The following is a 23,887-nucleotide window of genomic DNA, read 5'->3' on the forward strand; positions in this document are numbered from 1 at the left end:
TAGAGAAATTTCAGTGCTACTGTTTTTCATGAGCACAGAAGAGACACTAAATTATACTGGAAAAATATAAGTGCTAGCGTGCCAATCTGTGAAATAGGCCCCTGTGACGTAAAGGTCACAACGCAGCACTTTTGTGTTGGGCAATGAAGCAAGAAACAAAAATAATGCCTCTTCTCCAGCTATCCATGGCTTCAATTCTGCCATTCTTCCAGTCTGAGAAGGTGAACTTGAGACATATCAGCCAATCTGAATTCCCCATTTCATAGTTTAGTTACGGAATTATTTCATAGTTTAGAACAGAATTATTAAAGCAGAGGAGTAGAACAGTCTGTGGCACTGCCACAGTGAATTGGCTATCGGGGATCAATACTCTGGTGTGGGTAAGCTTGATTTCAGGAACCAGGCTCAGCTCTCAATGATTATTTAGATACCTAAATCCCACTGCTTGTCATGAGAATTAAGGACCTGATGTCTTTGGCAGTCTCGGTCTCTCTGTGTTTTCATCCTTCCTGTCTATTTAGATTATTCATTCTATATGAACCATTTGTCTGTTTGGATTATTTATACTGAAATTCCTCAGGCAACTGTCTCAAATACAAGCTTCCTGTATGCCTAGTGCATCAGGGTCCTGAACTGTGTCAGGTTCTCTCAGCATTACAGCTACATTAATGAAATAATTAGTTATGCTTACTTCAGCATCCTTTCGTTGGTCTCTTCATCCATCTCATCTGAATTAGGACAGACAACTCCGAAGGAGCCCAGCGGCTGGCGCGTGATGGGGAACGCAGCCTGCTTTGGCGAGGAGCCCGCCATGGCAGGGGTCTCTTTGAGCACAGAAGAAAAGGGAAGACAGGTGGCTGTGCAAGAGATGGACATGTTAACCACATCAGCAGCTTTTCTGCTTTCCAGGGCTACTCCCTCTGTCGTGGCCAAAGGAAACCCGGTGCCGTTCGCTACAAGTTTATTCTCTTGGCTGTTGGGCTCCTGAGGATGTTCAGCCTGATGGGCCCCTGATGCAGGGTCTGCTGAGGCAGGTGAGTCACTGAGCTCAATTTCTTGCAATGCCTGCATTTCTGCATGCACTGCTGGGCTCTCATCAGCGAGAGAGCTGCCACATTCTCCTCGCAGTGAGCCAAATTCAGTGGAGGTGTCTGAAGGAGCTGTGACAGGATAGCAAAAATCTGGTACCACCTTTATGCTTTGTGAAAAACTCTCCTCTCCTGAATTTCTACTATTGGAAGAGCCCTGTTGTACTTTTAAACTGTCCGGCTTAAGTTTATCCTTTGGATCCTCTATGCATGTATCAACCTTATCTATATCTTTGTCCAAGTAATTACAAGCCCTTGGTGTTTTTAAGCTGCACTCACCATTGCTCTCCAGTAACAGGCACTCAGAGACATTAACTTGAAGCTGCTTCGGACAACTGGGTGGTCTTGTATATTCCAAACTACAGCAAGTCTCTGGAAAACCTTTCTCCTCGTTCCCTTGTAACTCAGTGTTACTGCTACTGTGTTTGAGGAGGGGATTGGGATATATTCTGTGTTCTATTTGTCCACTTTCAGTGGTCATTTGACACTCAGAAAAGTCCATGATTATTTTTCCATCTTTATCCTCTGTTTCCATGCAGCTTCTTAAGTTGTGATCTGAATCTCCTGAGGTGGCTCCGCTGTGTTTTGATATATCCACCTCCTCCGGGGGCTCTTCTGGGCTACTGATCTGAGGGGCAGAGACAGATTTTGTCAGTTTGGTAAGCTCCACATCCCTCTCCTCTTCCTCAAAGGGCAAAGAGCTGATGGATGTGAGCGATGCCTGGATACCACTGGGCAAGCTGGTGTTGCTTTCCGTGTGGCCACCCTCCAGGGAGTTGCGGTGGATGGCGTGCCTCCGGACCAAGTGGTGCAGGATCTCTCGGTCGCTGGGCAGCTCCAGGGCTCGGCTGCGAGCATCAGACCATGCCACCGAGCTTGGCTCACTTTCAATGCCTGAATCAGATATTATAGAGGAAGATCTTTTGATGACCCCTGACATCAGGGTAAATTCTTCACTCTCCTCACTTCGTTGCTCCTTTGTGACTGACTTCACTTCACAGCTGTGTGAAGGCAGAGCTTTCAAAACAGGGAGGTGAGCCTTGGTGTCTGCATCCTCTGGTTTTCCAAGACTGGTCAATTCATTCAGTGCAAGCTCAGATGAAGTGAAATTAGTTTCAGGATGACCAAATTCATCTAGTTCATGTATTTCAGTGCTGTCTTCCAAGCCATCAGTTCCACACGCTCCACACTCATGCTGAGCACTGACAATAAGCGTGGGCTCACGTTTGTGAGAGTCCTTGTTGCTGGGTTCCATGTCTCCACAGGTGACATCTGCCCCAAGTCTATTATCTTTTAATAAAACTTCCTCGGATGTTTTAAAGTCTTCTGACATGTGTTCTGTATTGCCTGGCTCTGAGTCAGAAATAGTTTCCTCTCTTGAAACAAAAATATTTTCAGGTTTCCTTTGGCCTTCTTTGATTATTGTACATACCTGAGATGTGGAGTGCTGGTTTAAACCCTTAGCAGCAGCTTCAGTACTGCTGTGTAGGCATGAGGGATTCCTGTTTATCCTGTCTGTGTGTATTAGAGGAGTATCTTTCTCAAAGTCTCCTTTCATTACTGCAGTAGCATCATCTGATGCACAGTCTTCATTTTCCAGTTTTACATCCACTTGAGTATTTGCAGAAACCTCAAAATCTGGGAAAACTTCCAAATTCTGATCTAAAGAAAGAAAGAAAGAAAGAAAGAAAGAAAGAAAGAAAAAGAAAGAAAAGGAAGAAACAAAGAAAGTATTACCTGTAAGAACACAATAAACCACCCCAAAGAACTGGGAGATTTTGAAAATGATTTTTAATGCTAAAATATTATTCTATGCTTTTACATTATAAAAATTATACATGCATTAAAGGCATATTACAAATGCACATGCCAGTATGCATTTAATTGCAATTACACTCACTGAACAGTTATAGTTACGCCAAAGAAGACAATATTAATAAAATACACTTTCCTGAGTGTACCTGTACCTATACTGTTAGTTTTTAGAGTGTAAGTAAGCAAAACAAATGGAAACTTCTTTGTATTCCTGGTGTCATTCAATCTTGTTCATAGTGTAGGTTTTATTTTGAATCAGTTTAATACTCCATTTAATAATTTAAATATCTTTAATGAACATTGTCACAATTTAGGCAGTAGAAAAACTGTGGAAGAGTGAAGATTTTGTACCACAGGCTATATTCACAAATCTATGGCCACCTATAGTATTAATACATATTGCTTCCTTGGTATAATTTTAAAGGTTGAGTGAAAAGAAAAAAGGTAGTAAGGGCTATGAGGTTTTACTAAATAACTCTGGAACTAAAAAAATTCTTAATTAAAAATTTGGTTTGGGTACTCAAAGGGCAAAATATTTTTTTGGAAGGCAATGCTGCCTTTCAGGCGAGTGTGGGGCTTTACACCGAAATTGTGGGGCTTTGTTCTGAGATTTCTTACCACTAGATGTCATAGTGGGGATATCAGTCTAGTGTTTTCTCTTTAAATTAGTGCTATAGCAAAAATCCAACAGGTCTGATTTTCTTTCTAGATTTTTCCTCCAGCTCTTTTTTAAAGAAAGCTTAATTTAGAGATGAAAAATGTGAAGGAAATACTCTGCTGTTGGGGAAAACACTAAAATTCAGCTGTATTACTTAGGGGGTCACATTCTCTTCCTAGCTCATATACCCAAGGGATGTGAGATCACTTATCCTGAGCTGGGGAAGTATCTCCCTCAGCTCAAGCTGTTTCATGAAGCTGTGCCCTGTGGAGTTTCACTCACCTTTGCAAGGCATGTCTGTGTACCTATCTTCAAAGATAACTGGGAGTGTGTTCCAGTCCCCATCGATGTCCAGGCATTCCGCCGGCAGCGGGGGCATGCTGGTGAAATAATCCGAATTACGAATTTCTGTAGAAATCTGTGCATGGCTCTGGATCCTGGCAGCAAAATACAAAACAACCAGAGTGCTTTTTTAGATACTATGCTAATCTGTGCTGTTTTTACTGTGCTGTTTCTCCATTAGTCCTGCAAGCCCAGATATGCAGGCTGAGGACAGTCAGTGTGTTTAAAGGGAAGCAGTACTGCATGATGGGAGGTACCCAGAGCTCTTAGGTTTTCATCTCTCAGTTAGGAATATTTAAAACTTGCACAATCCTTTCCTGAAAAATCTCAGTGTTTTTGAAATTTTTCCAGATCCCACTGTCATAGGCTCCTGTCAGCTGCCATAACCCGTTGCTGTCCTCTCAAGGGTCTCAGCTGTTGGCTGGGGCTGGATCCCTCAGCTGGTTTCTGGTCAGGAAATGAGGTCTGTCACTCTGTCTGTGGTCAGGGTTTCAAAACCCAGATGCAGGAAGCAAGAATCCAAAATTTGGTTGAGCAGTACAGGGAGGAACAAAGCCAAGAAGGATGCCTGGCAAGTCCTCTGTCTCACTTATATCAGACCTCAGAGCACTCACAGAGAGCTGTCTCACACATGCACCAATCTGGAAGAGCTAAGGCAATTACTCAGCCACTGTCTCTTGACAGAGTCACAGAATCATAGAACAGTTTAAGGTTGAAAGATCCTCAAGATCATTTAGTTCTATCCCCCTTGGATGGGTAGGGGCACCTTCCACCAGACCAGTTTGCTCAAGCTGGCCTTGAACACTTCCAGGGATGGGGCAGTCACAAAGTTTCTGAGTAAACAATTCCAGTGCCCCACCACCTTTACAGCAGAGAATTTCTTTCTAATACCTGATCTAAACCTACCCTCTTTCAGTTAGAAGCAATTCCCCCTTGTCCTACTGCTATGCATCCTTGTAAAAAGTCCCTCTCTGGTTTTTTTGTAGTCCCCCATCTGTTTCCATCACTCAGGCCACCCAAAATGCTACATGGCTCTCCTCAGTGAATGTGACACTAAACTGGCAGATGAATATGCGTTCAGCTAATGTGATCAGATATTTAAATATCTGTCTGGAAAAATGTGTAAAACATGAACTACAGAGAGTAAGGCAAAAAGATTTTCATTGATGGTCAGCTGAAAGCAAATCTGTTCTTCATCTTAAAACCATTATCCCTTGTCTGATTATTACCTACCCTTGTGAAAAAAGATAAATAGTTGATATTAAAGTGAGCAAGGAGAAATATTTTTGTCTGTCAAATCTGAGGAGGGTATGTGACCTCCTAGAGGCCTCCACCCTCTGCCACACGCAGCCTCCTGGGAATGGTGTGTCCTCTTCTGCCTAGCAGTCAAATGCTGTCAGGTACAGACGTGCACAGCTTCACACAAACCCACAACAGCATGGGAGGCAAAAAACAACTCCTGACTGGTAAGAAGGAAAATAAAATGGGGAGAAAGAAGGTATTGCTTGAGGTGGTTGTACAGCACCTGGCACACTGAGCACTGATCTGAGCTGGTGAACCCAACCAATAATCCCTGTTACCACACCCAATATCAATAATACTCTGACAGCCAAGAATGTGTTTTTCCACTTATATAATCTAGCAAATTCAGGAAGAAAGCCTGGCTCTACCATGCAGCCTGTATAGACCATTTTTTACTTTTTTTTTTTTTTTTTAACTTACCCTTTTTGATAACCACTGAGAAACACATTACATTTATCTGTAGGAAATGGGCTACTCCTGTGACTGCCTGGAGAAATAGAAGCACTTCAGGCAATTAGGCTTTCCCCTGTGCAGGATTATGTTTGTTTGAATGGGGCAATGAGTGTGTGTGTTCTCACCCCAGGATCCTGACATGGGTTTTTCCTTGTACACAGCTCCCTAAAATCCTGACCAGGGGGAACCAAATGAACACAGCTGGGACCCTGCAGCTATGGTGCTGCTCTAATTTGGCAGAACAAGGCAGCCTTGTACAACCCATCCACTAATGAAGTTGGGGCCCTTTCCATCAACATTGAATCAGCCTTAATGCCCCCAGTGACAGCTCTGACAAAAGCAATTTCTCCTCTGCACTAGGTCAGACACAAATGTCTCACTTAAAAATCATCATTGTGACAGGACCTGATGTCATGGCCTTTCAGCCCCTTCTAAAGGATGGGTTTCACAATGGTAATGTTGTGGTCTGCCCATGGTGAAAAATAGTCTGGATAACCTTCATTACTCAGAAATTCAAACCTGAGCATCCTTCTCTGAACTTTGCCTACAGGGGTCAGGTCCTGAGTATCATCCAAGTCCTCCAGATGGGTTCATGGGCTAAAACCAAGGGCAGGAATTGCCCTGGCATAGCTTTAAGACTGGCTCCTCACACTTCACATTTTGGTTACAAGCAGAAATTGTTCAGCAGAAAGAAATACTTACCTTGGAATGGTTTAGGGATGGTAAAAAGCAAATTTGCAAATATTAAGATTTGTTGCTTTTCAACAGTTATTTCCCACTAAAAGTACCAGTGCTGGATCTGGTGCATTTGATTTAGGAAGTTAATTGAAGAATATACATATATATATATATGTAGCTTAAAATTAATTCTTTCTGGGGCCAGCCTGATCTGTCACTTAGTTTTGAAACTCATTTCAATAGGCTTACAAGATGGAGCTAAAATAGAGCCAATGACCTCTCTCAAACCAAATTCCTTCATACCCCTTTTTCTTGCAGAAAAAGATCTTGTTCTTGATTGGAAAATATTTTAAAATAAATTTTTAGTAATTCCAGAGATAGGGGAGTGTTAATGGGCTACTTACAGGCCTTCCTGGAACATGAGCACAGCAGGTTTTTGGTGCTCAGTGTAGAAGAAGGCTTCTGAGAATCTTCTCACCTGAGAGAGAGAGGTGACAAGTGCCATCAGTCTAAGAACACAGCACTGACTATCAGGACCAGATTCATTAGTGTTGACATTAAAAAAGAGTTTAATTCTGCTTTGTTTTCCCAGCCCAGCACACTGCAGCTGCTATTGTTGCGTATTTTGCTGCGAGGTAAAACTCCCTTGACAATAAATCAAAGTTTGGTTATCTGCATCTTCTAACTACTTTTTTCAAAGCTGTCAAATTTACCATTTTCCCCTGTATTGTTAAAGTTGGGAAGATTTATTCCTTTCCCACTGTGCAAAAGCAGTAGTGGAGTGATTTATTAAATTAGAAAAAATCATAATTGATCATCTCTTCTATGGGAACATCCACAGTGACTCTCAAACTGCCACAACAGCAGAGGAAGTCTGACATATCAGTCCAGAGGAGAATTAGCCCTATCACAGTAGAAACACACCTGCCTATGTCATGATACTTACAAACTGAGAGCTCTTCAAATCTCTTCATGGACATTAGATATGTTCAGTGTTGGACAATCAATTACAAAAGAGCCATGGATCTGAAGTGGCTGGCAGAGCACAGAGTGTGAAATAAGCTATTAAAAATTCAGTGCTGTCATCTGCCCTGGAATAAGCTTTGAGTTTAAATGAATCAAACATAATATGCACTCAAATGTACTGAGCTGTTAAACTGCAGCCCATAGATTCCTAATAATAATTGTAAAAGTGACCTCTGTTACAGGGACAGAAAACAGCAGTGGGAAGCATATGTCAGAGCATCCCAGCATCTCCCTAAATCCCAGCTGTGCTTTAGCAAATGGCCTTACTAAACAAAGAATGAGCATCCCTTCAAAAAGTCTGTGTCTTAACAGTAGAGCTTTTCATTTAGGGCTCTCAAACCATTTTCCAGAGGTGAAAAAGTATAATTACACACAGCTTATATGAGGAGGAACCATAACATGCAAAGTTATGTAATTTGACAAAGGTCAAGAAGACAGTTGGCCTCAGTCAAGTCTGGAACAACCCAGAGGCTGAAATTCACATTGCTGGAGCTGGGAGCACACAGAGTTGGGTTGTTTGACTGAAAGCCACCCCTGTCCCCTCAGAGTCAAGGGGGACATCACAGACTAACCAGAAGAGTTTTAGCATCAGGCACTCAGCCACCTCTTCCTGGATTTTATGCCCCATTTTTGCAAGCTCCAGGGGAGACTTGTTCTGGTCACTCTCACCTCCACTGACTGACAGGAGCAGAACAGAAGCTGAGGTGTCAATACCTGCCCTGCACACTTCTCATGCATGCAAAGTGAATCCTGCCCTTTCCTCCACTGTCCCTACTCTCATGATTAGAGCAGACTTTGAGTTCAGCTCAGGTGATGGGCTGAGCTGGTGTCTGGTCAATAACCAAGAATGTCCTGATGGAAGGCAGAACACTTGCTGAGCTAATCAGATAAGCAGATCTGACAACACTCGCTCAAATGACAAGTGGCTTTGTGCCTTCTTTATTACCAAGTACAAGAAGCAAATTCAACATCAACAATATTAATGTTTTGCTGTGTGCACTTCAATTTTGAGAAAGGCAAATAGCTATATATATGACAGTGAAGAAAACAAATCCATATTCCTTTTGGTAGTTTTGTGAAACCTGTTGAGATGAAATTGTATTTTTTTATTTGTCACTGTGATGTTTGGGTTTTTAAAACAAGTGTTTATGATTTATGGATATAAGGTGACATATATCCCTTCCCACCCACCTCCTGTTCTATGTCTAATCCTGGTGTTCAAAGTTACTGATTAAATGTAGGATCCTGGGTCACACAAACTCAACCATCTTCATTCCAGAAACTGAAATCTGTAATTCCAAATCCTGGGCTTCACCTCTTCTTCCCCTCCCCTTCAACTCTTGTTGTGCTCACTCCATGTCATGTAAATAGTCATAGAGGCAGAATTGGATTGGAAATATACATCCATATAAAACTCTAATGTTTATCAAGATGTGACCATTAGTGGACTGGCTTTTAACTTCTTAAGCTTACCCTTAGCATGTGATGCTCCTGAGTCAGATAAGCTGTGACTTCTGGCTGGAGTGTTGTCACCTCTAGGAACTGGGTCCAGAGGGCCAGGAGGTGAGAGCAAAGCCAGGCAAGGTCCTTGCTTATCTGTTCTGCTATCTTCTCTGGATTGCTCAGCAGCTGAAGGACAGAAAGGAAATTATGAGATCAAGAATGGTATGGAAAAGAATCAGTCAGTACATCAGATTAAGTCATTTTAGGACCAACAGCAACAAGAAAAAATTCTCTTGATTAAGGAATGTTATTACTAAAGTTACCATTTTCAGTCATTTAACCCCAAATAAAGCTGATGTGACATTTTCTTTTTATCTTTAAAATCATATTTTAGTGCAAATGGTCTCAGCTGCACAATTAGAGAGCAAGAAGTGGGAACAGATAATTTTTTACAGACACTTTACTGCAGGTGTAGTAACTAGGGGGGAAAAAACCCAGCGTGTGTGGCTTCCAAATTATCCACCAGATGGTGCTGGATGCTCTGAAATAATAAACCACGGCCAGACTGTAGCAAAGGAGCCCTGTCAGCCATGTCACATTAGAATACAGATGGGTGATTGAGGGGGAACATAACAAGAAACCTCAAACTAAAACATTGTGTCCTCAACACATGATGCAAGCAGACATTCCAGAGTGTGCTGTTGCCCATGTCCCACACTAGAACATGCTGGGTCTTGGTGTGCCCTCCAGCCCTGCTGGGTCTCTGTGTGCCCTCCAGCTCTGTGCTAAAGCACTGCAAGAAAGCAAAGTCTCTGCACATCAAACTTCCTCATTTCACAATCTCATAGAATCATAGAATCGTAGAACAGGCTGGGCTAAAGATCTTCTCTGCCCTGTGCAGGGACACCTTTCACTATCCCAGGTTGCTCAGAGCCCCATCCAACCTGGCCTTTAACACTTCCACAGATGGGGCATCCACAGCTTCTCTGGGCAACCTGTGTCTGTGTCTCACCACTCTCACTATAAAGAATTTCTTCCTTGTATCTAATCCAAACCTGCCCTCTGTCAGTTTAACACCATGCCCACTTGCCCTGGCACTACATACCCTTGTAAAACATCCCTCTCCAGCTTTCCCGTAGCCTTTTTAGGTTACTAGAAGGTGTTAAATCCTCTCCCTGGAGTCTTCTCCAGGCTGAACAAACCCAGCTCTCTTAACTTGTCAGCTTGTTAATTTCTTTAATGAGAGACAGACATTGCATTTTACCTCCATGTTATTCACCAGGTCTTTTTTTTTTTTTTTTTTTTTTAGTTAGGACTGTACTCTAGCTGAAAGCCTGCTTATTTTTCACATTTTATTATGCAGGTACTTTCCAAGTTGGTGACACTGCAAACTAAGCCATGATTAAAAACAAATTGTCTGTGTGTGAGAGCAGCAGAGAAAAACTGTGTGTGGATAGAACAGATATTGTCACTGTGTTTACACTGCTAGGATGCTATCCTGTTTTAATGACTTGTCCAAAATGGCTCAAGCTCCAGGACCCATTCTAGTACAGGAAAAATCAAGGGGATACTGGGAAACAAAAGATCCTGCTCCAGCCTTTGCCCGTGGCCGAAGTTAGGGTAAATCCTTTATTTAGGCAATCCATTTTAATAGGCTGTATGGTCCAGTGTTACATGTTGTAATTGGGAAGTCAGTCACTGCTTTTGCTTACAGCAGAAACTGAAAGCTCAGTCTCCCAAGCAAATGCATTATTAATGCCGTCATCCTTAGGAATAGGTGGGGTGAGGCTATCTGTCGCTTTTACTGGTTACCAAATGTGTTAGTTTGCTTCAGGAGGGAAAGGAAGGAAGGAGGGAAGAGGAAGGAGGGAAGGAAGGAGGTAGGGAGGGCGGGAGAGGAGGGGAGGGAGGGGAGGGAGGGATCGTGTAGGGAACGGAAGATAGCTGTAACGGAAGGAGCATCCGTCCGGGCCGGCCGTCGGCCGGCCGGCGGCCCGCCGGCGGCCGCCGGGCCCGGCGTGGCACGGCGGTCCGGCGTGTGCCGTCGTGCCCGGCGGGCCGGAGTGCCGGCGGGCCGTGCGGTCAGTCCGGTGCCGGCGGGCTGCAGGCCGGTCCTGGCCGGCCGGACCGGCCGTCCTGGCCGTGACGTACGGCCGGCCTTCCGTCCTTCCGTCCGGCCTCCGGCCGCCGTCGGCCGGGCCTGCCTTCCCCCTTGGCCCTTCCTTCCGTCCTCCGTCCCGTTCCCGGCCGGCCGGCGTCCTTCCGTCCGGCCGTCTCGACGTCCGATCGTCCCTGCCGGCCGGCCTGCCGGCCGTCCACTGCGTCACGTTCCGGCCATGCCGGCGCCCGGCCGTGCCGGCCGTCCTGCCGCCGGCCGGCCGTCCTCGCCTTCCTGGCCGTGCCTTCCCTGTGCCGGCCGTCCTAGCCGCCGGCCTGCCGGCCGGCCGGCCGGCCGGGCCGGCCTGCCTGCGCTTCGGGCCGGCCGGACGCCGGCCTGCCTGCCTGCCGGCCGGACGGCCGGCCTAAGTCCTTCGGCAGGCCGAATCGCTGCCGGCCGGCCTTAGGACGGCTGGCCGGCCGGCCGGACGGCGGCCGGCCGCGGTAGTCCCGGCCGGTGCCGGGCGGCTGGTAGGAAGGGAAGGCTGCAGGAATGAAGAGAATTTCTAATTGGTATCTTTCTGCACTGAAAATTAGTCCAAAGGAGACTCTAGATTCTGTTGTCTGTCCTATACCCTTACAACTTCTAAGTCTAGTAGAGATGAGGCAGTAAGTTATGCATCTCTAAATCAATTTTATGTGAAATCAGATTTCCTTCAAAGTATCCAAGTCAGGACTTAAAACTAATAAATTTGTCATTTGAAACAGTTTTAAAACCACGGCTGAAAAACCTTAGGTCACAATTTGTAACAGGAATGTAAATGGACTTTTCATTTGGTTTAGATTCATCTTCCCTCCATTAATTGTTACCAGATTCACTTCCCTAAGGAAGTGGTGGAATCACCAGCCCTGAAATTGCTCAAAAAATTACCAGGTGGCACATTATTTATATGGTTTACTGGGCATGGCGATGTTGGGTCAAAGGATGGACTTGATGATCTTGGAGGTCTTTTCCAAATCTAATGATCCTATGATCATATGATAAATAAAATATATGAAATCTCTGATTTTTCCAGTGATCAGCTGGCGCTCGCATTTCTTCCTGGCACTCTTGATGACTTGTCTTTGTCTCACTTGAAATAAACTTGGCAGGAACAAGTTCAAGAGAGTCGTTCAGTCACTTCCCTGCCAAAATCACTTTTTTGCTCCCATGATCCTCCAAATACATTTAGGTCTTTTTATTTAAAAATATATGGTTGAACAACCTGCCAAAGTACTTTTTCTCCTGTCAGCAGAAAAGCTATAATTGCTCCCTACCCCAAATAATTTTTTTTGTCATACTGATACTCAGGGTACGCTCACTGAAGCATGCTAGAATAATCCAGCTGGTGGCTTGTTAACAGTGACAGGAACACCTCATAAGCAACTAATCAAAGTTATGTAAAATATTTGGTAGAAGAGAAACAGTAGACAAACTTTCTGATGGCACCAAATTCCCTTTTTTCCTGCTCTGATGTATTTCTGAGATGTCTCAGTGAACTTGAAAAATGGACTTGAAAACCTATGGGCAGGTTGTGATGAAGGAAATACCTGCAGCTCCATACAAAGCTGGGATACTGTTTCTTCCACAGATAGCTCCTCTGGGGAAAAAAACACAAAGAACGACATCAGGTTTGAGAGCAGTGGATGTGAAATATTAATTCTATGCTGTTTATTCATGAGAGAAGTCAGCCATTTGGTATTCTTCCTGACAGACAAGTTTCTGTTTGGGTGTGGGCACTCCACAACCCACTTGTACTCCTGCAGGTGCAACTTCTGCTTGTGCAATCTGGGCCACCAAACCAGTAGAAAATGTTAGTTTTCTAGTTGGTGACAAAGACAGCAGAACTTCACTCGTTGTTGACTGTCTTTTACTAAAAGTTAGATTTTTAGCCTTTGGTATTTACGGCCAACTATGGAACTGAATACAGAGACTGAACAAATGATGAGCAAGGAATGACTGTCCCTGGTGTGCTACAGAAGACTGTGTATCAACATCACATTCCTGACCAGTAAAATATTGGGCATCTCTGTACTGCCTTGTGAAGCTGGAATTACCTCACCACTGCAAGCAGCAGTGTTTTGATTTAATCCTGAGAGAATCCAGCCCAGGGACACTCTGCTTTAAATGCACCACAATCTATCAGGAAAAGGAGGACAGCAATCAATTCTCCAGCTTCAGCAGCTTCATTTTGTAATGTGGAACTTTCTAATGGTGTCCATAAGGAAACAAAGCAGGAACAAAGCAAAACAACTCACAGACCAATGCCCTCCTCAATTCCCAAATGTCTCTTCTTAGATAGCACTGATAAATGGGAAAGGACAGACCAAGATGAGTTGTGCCTTGAAAAGACTCAATCTGAGCTGGTAAAATTTGGAAAATAACCATTCCCACTTTTATTGTCTAAGGTAAGCTATTTTCTTTCTACATATACTGCTCAGGAATCTAGGGAAAAAACAATTAAGAAAACGTGCAGAGATTTATATTCTTGGATTTATCTCAACCTTCTGTAAAAACCTATGAGATTAATATGACCAATATAGATGTTACAGCTGGATGAGCCATTTACATTCTTCCCCAGCTCAGTGGAGAAATACAGCAAATACAAGGTGCAGTTTATGCCATCCCAAATTAGAAAGCACTACTTGTGTCAGATGACATATTTTTAATTGGCTGTGTTTCACTCCAATGAATGTAAGGAGACAGATATAAAAATTCGATTTACATTCATCTTACTGCATGAATCTTACACTCCATAATTTTTCTGACTTGTGCAACAGGTGTCAGAAGATCAGCCTTAAAACCAAATCTTTAGTGGATTATCAGACTCTGAATAAAATGATGCAAATAACACTCTGCTCAAGAGGCTAAAAAGGGTATTTGCATTTTGCAGATTTTCACGGGTTACAAGAAGTACATTTGCAAATGAAGTGCCTGCTTCAGTACCAGAATGCAGTTCAAAACCAGGAAAATGGTGTTTAGAACATAAGCATGTGCTCTGGGGAGGTCATGGAATTGTGGTCACTCATCCATGCAGAGATCTGCCATCTCACAACCTATAACCCTGTCTGGGTGAACCACAAATCCTCTGCTATCTACACCCATAACCAAAATCCATGAAGCAGTTTTGTTGCTTGTGTTCTGTCTGAGAGCTCCTAAGCTGCAAATTAAAATGATGCTTTATTTTGGATTGGTTTGTTTTTGTTTCTCTTTGTTTGTTTGTTTGGTTGCTTTGGGTTTTTTTTTGTTTTGTTTTGTTTTTTGTTTTTTCTCTTGTAGTTGGATTGAATAACACACTATGTTACCTACCTATGACTTTTAGAATGTCTTGAAGGGAAATATATGTTGGGGGACAAGAGATGAAGTGGAAAGTACGAGTGTGTGAAGCAAAATGCATTGTGTTTGATAATTCTTATAAACAAGGACTATGCTGGAAAATTTTACTCCCTTTTAAAACCTGCTGGCCAATGGTGAGGTAATTGTCTCTGCAACATAATAAAACTCATAACTTCAAAACCTGCACAGCACAGAAATACAAAAACACAGATGCGAAATTATGAGGCACATTCCTTGAATTCAAAGAAAGAGATGAGACAGCAGGATTTGAATGAGATACTGAGTCTCATTTTCATAGGACCTCATGCTGTCATTACAAAGATGACTAAACACAAAGTCCAGAATTCCATCCTGTAAATCCAGCCAGCCAGCACTTGCACATTAGACCTAACAGGTCTGACCAGCCAAAAAAACCTTCTGCCAAAATACCAGAAAATCTATTAAAAAATTGAACTAAGAAGAAAATAAGAATAATTTTGAAGAGCAAGTCGTAATTGACAGTGTAGAAAGATATTGTGAGTAACAAAGGGAGTATAATTTTAATCCACTTGTATCACCTCTCAGGTTTTTCTTTTCAATTAAAAAACAATGTTTGCTCAAGAGAAAAAAATATGTTGTCTTCCCAAGATTTCATGGCCATTCAGAACTAGAAGTTATCCTTTTCAAAATGCAAATGAGACCAAAAATCACCAAAAGGCAAATATTCTGAGAACTTTATCAAAATATTTTATCCATGTATACATCAGGCCACATCCTATGAAAGGATTCACATAATCTGAGGAGTCAGTCATCTTTAACAGAAAAAATAAACACTAATCAGAAAACACAGATGAAATTCCCTTAAAGTCTCTGAACAGACAAGAATTTTGGTACTAAAATATGTGTTTAAAAATGTGGCACTGTAAAATATTCAGAGATTTTAAGCCCCTTTTGACTTACCCAACTTCAGCTGTGGTAAATCAGGAATCTCATTCATGATGAGGGTGTAGTATGAGTGAAGACCCCTTTGAGCATTCAGGAGCAGAAGACAGAGATCCTTATGCCACTTGTATGCATGCTGCATACAATTTTCAGATGGGACATAAAAGCTGCCCTGTATAACAAAAATATCGAGAAAAAAGAGAAATTAAAATTCATGGTCACCATTTCTGTGACAGGTTTCCACAAAAAAAACAGTAGGGGAGATTAATTAATCTCTTTTTACAAAAGTATAGTGATAGGACAAGAGTTACTGAATTTAAACTAAAAAAGTGTGGGTTTAGACAAGAGATTAGGAGCAAAATTCTTTCCTGTGAGGCCCTGGCACAGGTTTTCCAGAGAAGATGGAGCTGCCCCATCCCTGGGGCTCTTCAGTGCCAGGCTGGATGGGATTTGGAGTAAGCTGGTCTAGTGGAAGGTGTCCCTGCCCATGGCAGGGATTTGAACTCGATGGTATTTCAGGTCCCTTCCAACCCAAGTCCATGATTCTTCAATTCTAATCAAGCAGATGGCACCAAAAAGAGATTTTAAGCATCCCAACCTCCCAGCCACCCAACTAGCTACATGTGTAATCCAAGAGTGTCTCATTCTACATCTTCATTTTGCCCAAACCATAACAAAACTCTCAGGTCTCAGCAAGGCTGTCAGGTGAGAAGACCCTCAGACCAAACAGTATAAGAGAAATCGACCTCTGTCCTCCCACTGTGGAGCCAATCCACCTCTGTGTTCCACTGTGGAGCCAATGTCTCTCCCCACAACACAGAGAGTCCTGTGTGAAATATACCCTCTCTGCTGGAGGAGGAGGGGTGGAAAGAACTATAAAATTGTCTACATTCACTTTCCTTTTCCCTCCTTGTTGCCTACTGCAAAGGTCATAGCTTGATGGTACCCTGTTGTGCTTTGTCATCTGTATTAGTGAACAAATGCAGATGGCATTGCTACCCCATCAACAAATATGAGCCACTCTGTACTCCAGGATCAATGTTGGTGTTAGTGCATCTCTTGTGGGAGAATGGAACAGGACAGATCACAGCATGTTTGCCACAAATATTTTCCCAATATTAGACTTAGAATGTAAGCTGAGTTTTCATTAGGGCACCATAAATCAGAAGTTTTCACTTCTGTCAACAGATGCTTTTATAAATTACTGATATTTGAAATTTGAACTGCTTAGATTTAAAGCAAAACTATTTATTAATCCCTGGGTTTGGGAAACATGGGCAATTTTCAACTTAGTCCACTGTTTATCGCTTCTGGAGTAAGAATACAATTCCTACAGGCCAGCCAGGTGCTGACTGCCTTTGGACAATCCCAAAATCTGCACATCTCAAGGAGCAACAGGGAAGAACCACATGCCAGCACATCTCCTGTGTTTTTCTCCCTTTGACTCCCCTAAAACCTGTATTTCACAAATCTTGGGCTAAGCCAGGATGCTTCCTGCAGTTTCTCATGCCAATCTTCAAGGAGTTAACTAGAATTCTGTGGTAGGCACAAAGAGAACTGCTCTCTAGACCTGCAGAGAAACAGTTGATGATAATTGACAGAGTTGGCTGTTCTTCAAAGGTTTCAAAATTTCCAGCCTCAGCATGGATATTTTTTACTCTCACCATGGCCAAAACAAAAAAGGGAGCAGAAAGAAATGCTGCTCAAAACAATAGAAAATTGGAAGTGGATTGGTGTACAATGGCACAATGTCGTGAAAATATGCTCTCCTTTATTATCCACTGCTGATTTTTTTTTCAGCAAAAATTAGCCTGGCATTGAAATGCTACACTGCTGAGAAGAAGGAAGAAAGTGAGTTAATTTCATAGTTTATGTGAATGCTGTGACGTAGTGTTGTGCATGACTACACACTAATAGGTTTATTTTCAGCCATTCCTTTGCATAGATTATAGTCTAAATTTAAAAAGTAAGAGAAAAATGCACCTGCAGGTGGGCTTAAAACTTGCTTGAATTAAAGTATTACTCAATTAGTCCAGTTTTGAATTCTTTAGCATTTGTCTTCCTATCTTATGGTGCTTTTCCAAATTTGTCCTCAGCTGATTTACACTGGACAATTGACCACATGTTCTAAAAGGCAGACAAAAATTAGGAGCACTGAGTACAACCACAACAGCAAGAAAAATTTTCTCCAGCATTTCTCTCCATTGCAATGTAAATTTTCTTCAAACTACTGTAAGATGTGGATGGTATACCTGTGTGAATAGAGAGCTGCAAAGATGATGCTGCAAGCTCTTTTTTCTCCTCCTGTCCCAGCTCTCTGGGAAGGGTGTCTGTGCCAAACAAAGGTGCTGTGCTTTGAGAATGCCATTGCAGGAGAGGAGCTGCTCTGCACACACCAGACTGGGCTGTGCAGGAGTAACAGGACATAGCATTAAGCATTTTGATTGAATTCTATTAAATGGCAACTGGCTTTGAAACCCTGTTGTTTAATGGGAACACACATCCTGATTTGAAAAATCTTTTTGTCGAGGTAGAAAGTGAGCATGGCAGAAAAAACGTGACAAGCTCTAAATTTCTGGTTCTTCAGTGACTTAAAGATATTACTGCCCTCACAGGATTGCTTCTGCTTCTTCTCAAAGTTGTCACACTCGTACAGGATACAGAGCAGGACATTACAGAGATTATTAAACCCACCTCAGGGACAGTTTAAACTAATGTGAACTAAGCTCTGTGCATCTTCATCTGCAGAGACCCCAGAGGGCAGGCATCTATCAGATGATGCCATTATAAACTGCTGCAGCTAAATCAGCTTATCCATCACTGCTCAGTAAGCTGAGAAATGCCAAGAAATGTCTTCTTTTGGGATGTTCTGAAGATTGCAGACCTTTCACATTTGCTATTTTAATTGCCTCTTCTGTGCATTTATTCAGGTGATTCCCTATTTCCTTGCCAACAGCTTGAAACACAGATTCAGACTACAACACTAACAAATCGAGTTTGCTGACAAATATGTCACGTGCTGTTCTAATGTGTTCACTGCTGCAAAACCAGCTCTCAGGAAAAGCAGTGGCTGTGACCCATTAAACAGCTACAAAGTGCTCAGCTTTCCAGCTTTCTTCACACAGGATGACAAATATTGGCTTACTTCTGGTTGAGGCAAAATTCTCATTAAACCAAAAAATAATAGTGAAGCTGAAAATCCCACCTTGCACAAAGCCTGATGGCTGCTCTGGGCTTGTAATACCCATTGTAAAAGTACATGTTAGTTTCCTTTGTAAAGATTCTTGTGACCTTTTGAACTAATTCCTTTGGCCTACTGTTATTTTAATCTCATTAATTTCTAAGTAGACAGATTCTTCTATGCTGATTGTAAAATGCATCTGCACTGATTTCCTTTCCAAGGCCCCCTCTGTCTGTAGTGGTAGACTTCATCTCTGGCTTTTGCTCTTTTCCATTTCTGAAAATTTTGGGAGGACATGAATTCCTGAAAAATTTCACTTCAAGACTTAAGACCTAAAGGTATTCTGATAGCAAAGATGGATGACAACACAGAAGCCAATAGTACTGACACTAAAAAAATGATTTTTTTTCATTGTGCCAACATCATTAGGGCAAAATAGATAAAAAAATTCTCTTTAGCCCTCCTTTTGTTCTGAATGTATTTATACAAATATTTTGTATTTTTTAGGCAGTAGCCAAATTAAGTTCTGCCTGAGTTTTGGCTATTTAGTTTTCTTCCTGCATAACCTTACAACACCCTTTTAGTCCTCCAGAGTTTCCTGCAACTTCTTCCAAAGTTCATAAACTCTCTCTAGCTAAAGAGCTCTGAAGATCTGTTCTCATGAGGAATCCTCAGCATAGATGTCTAATTTCTCCATTTCCCTTTTTACTGTGACCATCATCAATCATAGAGTCATAGAATGATTTGGATTGGTAGGGACCTTAAAGATCATTTAGTTCCAAACCCCCAGCCAAGGGTAGGGAGACTTCACACTAGATGATCTTATAAAGAAAAACCTAGAAAATTGTGAGATAAAAACTACTGTCTAGTGTTTTGGAAATATAAAGGCTTCAGTTCACTTTGATCATGATGTTCAAAGCTGGACCCCAACACTGGACCATTACTGACCCTTGTCCATCTATCCTCTAAGCTGGTTTTCTGCTAGATTTACCCAGCCAAGTAAAATAACTTTCAATATCAGCAAACCCAAACAAACTAAGCATTTTTACAGTATCCCTGTTGAATACATTTAAGTAAATCAGCCTTTTAAATGAATAGGTTCCCTGTGCAATGTTCTTATCAGCCAACAGATTCCTCCTATAATTAGACTATATTGCTTTATAAATGTACTTTTCATTTATAATAAAAGAAAGGAAAATTACTTGCAAAAAGCAAACACCTTCATCAAATAAGGTTCATGGCAATTCATTATTCAAATGCAGAGCACAATTTGCAGATATTCACTACCTGTGTACTATGTCTATCTTATATCAAAGGGCACCAACTGAATTTTATGCTTTGTAATGTACATTAAGTAGCTTGTATTTGTTTTGTATTAAAGCAATTCCATGAGCTATGTTAACTATGTGCAACGTTCAACAACAGCACTAACAGTTGGTAAATGAGACCCTTTATGTTTAATCTAACTCAACACATTTCACAATTCAGATTCAAATTGCTCGTCAAGAATTTTAATGTACTAAAAAGCCATTCCAGACTAAATAGACAAGTTTTGCAGTCTCCACCCATTTTCCAGTAGCAGAGAAAGCTACCCTACCTTACCTGCTTCTGGAAAAGATTTACAGAACCGCTTGAAACTGAGGCATAAATCTCAGCACCCCAAGATAAATGGAGTTTCTGAGTACACAGCATTTGCCCATTTGTCTGCAAGCCCATTTTGATTGTCTAATATGAAATTTTATTCTGGTTTAAAACTCAAGGACCAAGGCTTTACTCTCTACTTCAGATGCTGTTTTCTAAGATATGAGATTTCCTGGTTTTGGTGGTTGGAAATTAACTTATGGTTATGCTTTGAGCTAAAACTTTAGTGCTTCTACTTCATTTGCTGAAGTGCTTGAGCAGTGGTGGAAGAAGGACAAGTTTTTTATTCCATTTTCTGCAATTGGTTGCATATCAGAAACTACTTTTGTCCTAAAGAGGTTATAATGAAAAATACATTAAAATGAATGCTCAGAGAATTCATGGAAGAGGCAAAGAATGTCTTTTGAGCCATTGTTATGACAGAAATTACATGCAATTTAAAGAGAAAAAAAGAATCTAGATGATTGAAAATAAAAAACTTTGGTGATGATATTTTATGAGGAAAAAAACAACCAACTACCAGCACCACCACCAACAACAACAAATAGGGAAAATTCTGCATTTGGATTGAATAGGAATATTTTTATAAATATTAATGGTATATTATAAAAACCCATATGTATACACATAAAGATATTGTAGAGGTTTAGATTGGATATTAAAAAATATTTCTTCACTAAAAGGGTTGTCAGGCACAGGGACATGTTGGCCTGGAAAGGGGTGGAATCATTATCCCTGGAAGTGTTCAAAAATGCCTTGGATGAGGCATTTGAGGATGTGGTTTAATGGTATAAATGATGGTGGCGCTGAGTGACAGCTGGACTCGATAATCTTAAAGGTCTTTTCCACCCCTAAGGATTCTGCATGTGTGTACATGTACATTTACACCTCCATTCAGCTGTGGAAAACTGCCAAACACAAACAACTCCCCCTCATTAATTCATTCATCAATACAAACATCTTTTACATCCCTGTGCCAGGCAGTGAAAAATTATTGGCAAATCTAAAAAAAAAACCATAGATTAAAGATGTGGAAGCCCACAGAGGCCAGATTGTGGATGCCATTCTGTGGTGACACTGTTTCTTTTCAGACTGGTTTGGGAATTTTAAATGTTTTTATTGAACAGAGCAGCCAGAGACTACATATAACAGGCATGATACACAAATCTTGGTCCTTGGCAGAAAAAGAATGCATGTCTGGTTTTTGTCTGACAGCAGCAGATATGTGAACACAGAACATTCTTGAGGGTCAGGAGGCACCCACATAAACCAGCTCCTGTAAATCTCTTTCCTCTAATATCCACTGACAGAAAGCCAGCAGGCTTATAGGAGGAACAGCTATGGAAAACTGAGAAAATTGATATTTTCCATTAGAGAAGTAAAACTGAGGACCAACATTTAAGATAAATAGAAGTATTAGACTAGGATGTGCATATTCTATCAACTTAATAAACTGCTTGTTTTGTATTGATTTATTAGTCTGTATTTGATATGTTGGTTCATTATCCAGAGCTCTAAAATAAAAGTAAAATCATTATGTTATATTTAAATTCTATTTCAGTTACACTAATTACACTAATCCAAAGCTTCAAGAACGGGCAATTATTAGAAAGGAATTGACAATATATGGAACTATTTATGTTATGCCTCTCACTAAATCTGTTATGTAAGAAAATGTAGGCTGGTATTTCATAAATACAATTTGACATTTATATTACCTCTAAAAATTAGAGCCACTTTGTTAAAACCCCTGGGATAATACACTAGAAAAAGTATTTGACATTTCAGTCAGATTTAGTGACAGGTTCAGTGATAATTTACACTTTGTACAAAATTAGCTGTTGGAAAGTATTTGACTTGAGACCCTTAAAAAATAGGAGCCATCAAGCCTGAAAAAGAGCATTCTCTGAACAGACAGAGGAGAATTCTCCTGGTCAGCTCTAATGATTGTGTCTCATGGTTTCAATATTATAAGTCACTGTTCTAAATGGAAGCTGTAGGTTTATCACTTGCAATTGGCCAAGGAAGAAGGAGTGGCCAGGAAAGTATTTTTAGGAAAGTTACCATCTACAAATATCATTCTAGTTAAAGCAAAACTGTTTCACAGATTGCACTGATTTCTCTTTAAGTTCTTCTGGGAGAAAAACACTGACAATGTTCCAAATGTCTCATACTCACCTGCTTAGAAAGAAAAAAAAAAAGCATATTTCTCATTTAAAATAAAATTTCTGGCTTTTTAAAAAAAATTCTTTTTCATTAAGAAAAAGTTTATATAGCAATATATTTTAGAATTTAAAGGTCAAAAAAGCCCCCCCAAATACTCTTGTTCATGCACAGATGTTTTGGTTGCTTGTGGGTTTTCCCCCAGATTTTTCTTTTAGGGGGAGTTTCACAATTTTTTATTTTCTATGCATTTATTTTGAAGTCTGTTTCCCACTCACTTTAAAAACTGAACTAAGTGACTGGAGGCTGTTACATCCCAGATATCATCACAGGTGTCTACAGTCACAATGGCTTGTCATGTAAAAGCACATATAGGGTATTCTATAGAAGTTCTTGAACAATTTCCTACACCTGATCTCTAGGGTTATACATCACCACAAAGAAAATTAAAGCTGCAAAAACACTGCTTGAGCAGTAAACTAAGCACTGGGGAAAATGTCTCATGAAAGTCAGAGCAGTGTCTGACCCGAGGCATCCTTTTTCTAAGATGAGCACTGAATCATCTGGCACAAGAAAAGCTGTATGAATCATGTATCATAGAATCTCCTGATTTGGAAGGGATCCATTAGGATTATTGAATCCAATTCCTTGTCCTCAGCTCCTTCTCATGCGTCTTCCCCTCTAGACCCTTCACTCTCTTCATAGACTTTCACAATTTTCATAATCTTTCTTTGGACACTGAAATAGCTTCATATCTTACTTATGTTGTGGAATCCAAAACTGCCCCCAGCCCTGGAGGTGAGGCCACCCCAGTGCAGAGCAGGTGGGACAATCCCCTCCCTTGCCCAGCTGGTGTTGCTGTGCTGATGCCCCCAGGACAGGGTTGTCCCTCCTGGCTGCCAGGGCCCTGCTGAATCCAACTTTCCACTGACCAGGACCCCCAAGTCCTGTCCCACAGCTGCTTTCCAGCCTCATTCCCCAGTCTGTACATCCAGGTTCCACATCCCACATGCAGGATCCAACACTTGCCCTTGTTAATCCCCATACTCTTGGTGATTTCCCATTTCTCTGATTTGTTGAGATCTCTCTGCAGAGCCTCCCTGCCCTCAAAGGACTCAACAGTTCCTCCCACTTTAGTGTCATTGACAAATTTACTTAGTATTTCTTCAAGTTCTGCATCCAAGATGTAATGATGTTGAGGAGAATTGGCAAAAGGATGGAGCCTTGCAGAATCTCACTATTTACATTGCAAGCCTGATGTCACCCTGTGTTGGGGAGCAGTTTTCATGAACAAGATGGGACTGCTGGGGTACATTCCTTGAGCTTTTATTGCAGCATCAGCCTCATTACGTGGCTGAGACAATAGAAAGATGGCAAAGCCCACATACAGGCAGCATCAGCCAAAGATTTCTTTGTGACAGAACATTTTAAAAACTTTCTAGCCAATAGCATATTGCTGAAGCTTACAGACAGTTGTTCTAGCCAGTTACTAAAAGCACACATACACCTGATTCACACAATGCTTGCTTGTCTGCTTTCTATTAACAATACACCATTATTTAGCTTAAAACCTTCTACTATCTTGCTAAGCATATTTTCCTGCAGTCTTAAAGTCTATCTTAGCCAAGCCTAAAACTCAAGCTATTGTTTAATGTCCTTGCTTTCTATACCATTGTAACTTTTTCTACTTTCAGACTTTGCAG

At 41.4% G+C, this 23,887-nt stretch overlaps 1 protein-coding gene across 5 annotated transcripts in view; it reads right to left on the reverse strand.

Annotated features, from left to right (window-relative positions):
* Positions 1 to 23,887, reverse strand: part of FAM135B (family with sequence similarity 135 member B) — a 258,471-nt gene that overhangs the window by 21,822 nt on the left and 212,762 nt on the right. For 4 of the 5 annotated variants that reach the window (XR_007776840.1, XR_007776841.1, XM_050970733.1 and 1 more), the window contains 6 exons: positions 15,218 to 15,371; positions 12,493 to 12,542; positions 8,836 to 8,991; positions 6,741 to 6,814; positions 3,844 to 3,998; positions 692 to 2,750 (listed from right to left, as the gene is read on the reverse strand). Coding sequence is in view for 3 of the 5 variants with exons in the window: in XM_050970733.1 (XP_050826690.1) it covers positions 692 to 2,750; positions 3,844 to 3,998; positions 6,741 to 6,814; positions 8,836 to 8,991; positions 12,493 to 12,542; positions 15,218 to 15,371 (2,648 nt within the window). In the remaining 2 variants the exon portion in view is untranslated. The remainder of the gene's footprint in view (positions 1 to 691; positions 2,751 to 3,843; positions 3,999 to 6,740; positions 6,815 to 8,835; positions 8,992 to 12,492; positions 12,543 to 15,217; positions 15,372 to 23,887) is intronic. The other variant, XM_030229682.2, reaches the window with a different exon arrangement.

Source organism: Serinus canaria, chromosome 2 (assembly GCF_022539315.1).
Source record: "Serinus canaria isolate serCan28SL12 chromosome 2, serCan2020, whole genome shotgun sequence".
In the NCBI taxonomy this organism is placed as follows: domain Eukaryota; kingdom Metazoa; phylum Chordata; class Aves; order Passeriformes; family Fringillidae; genus Serinus; species Serinus canaria.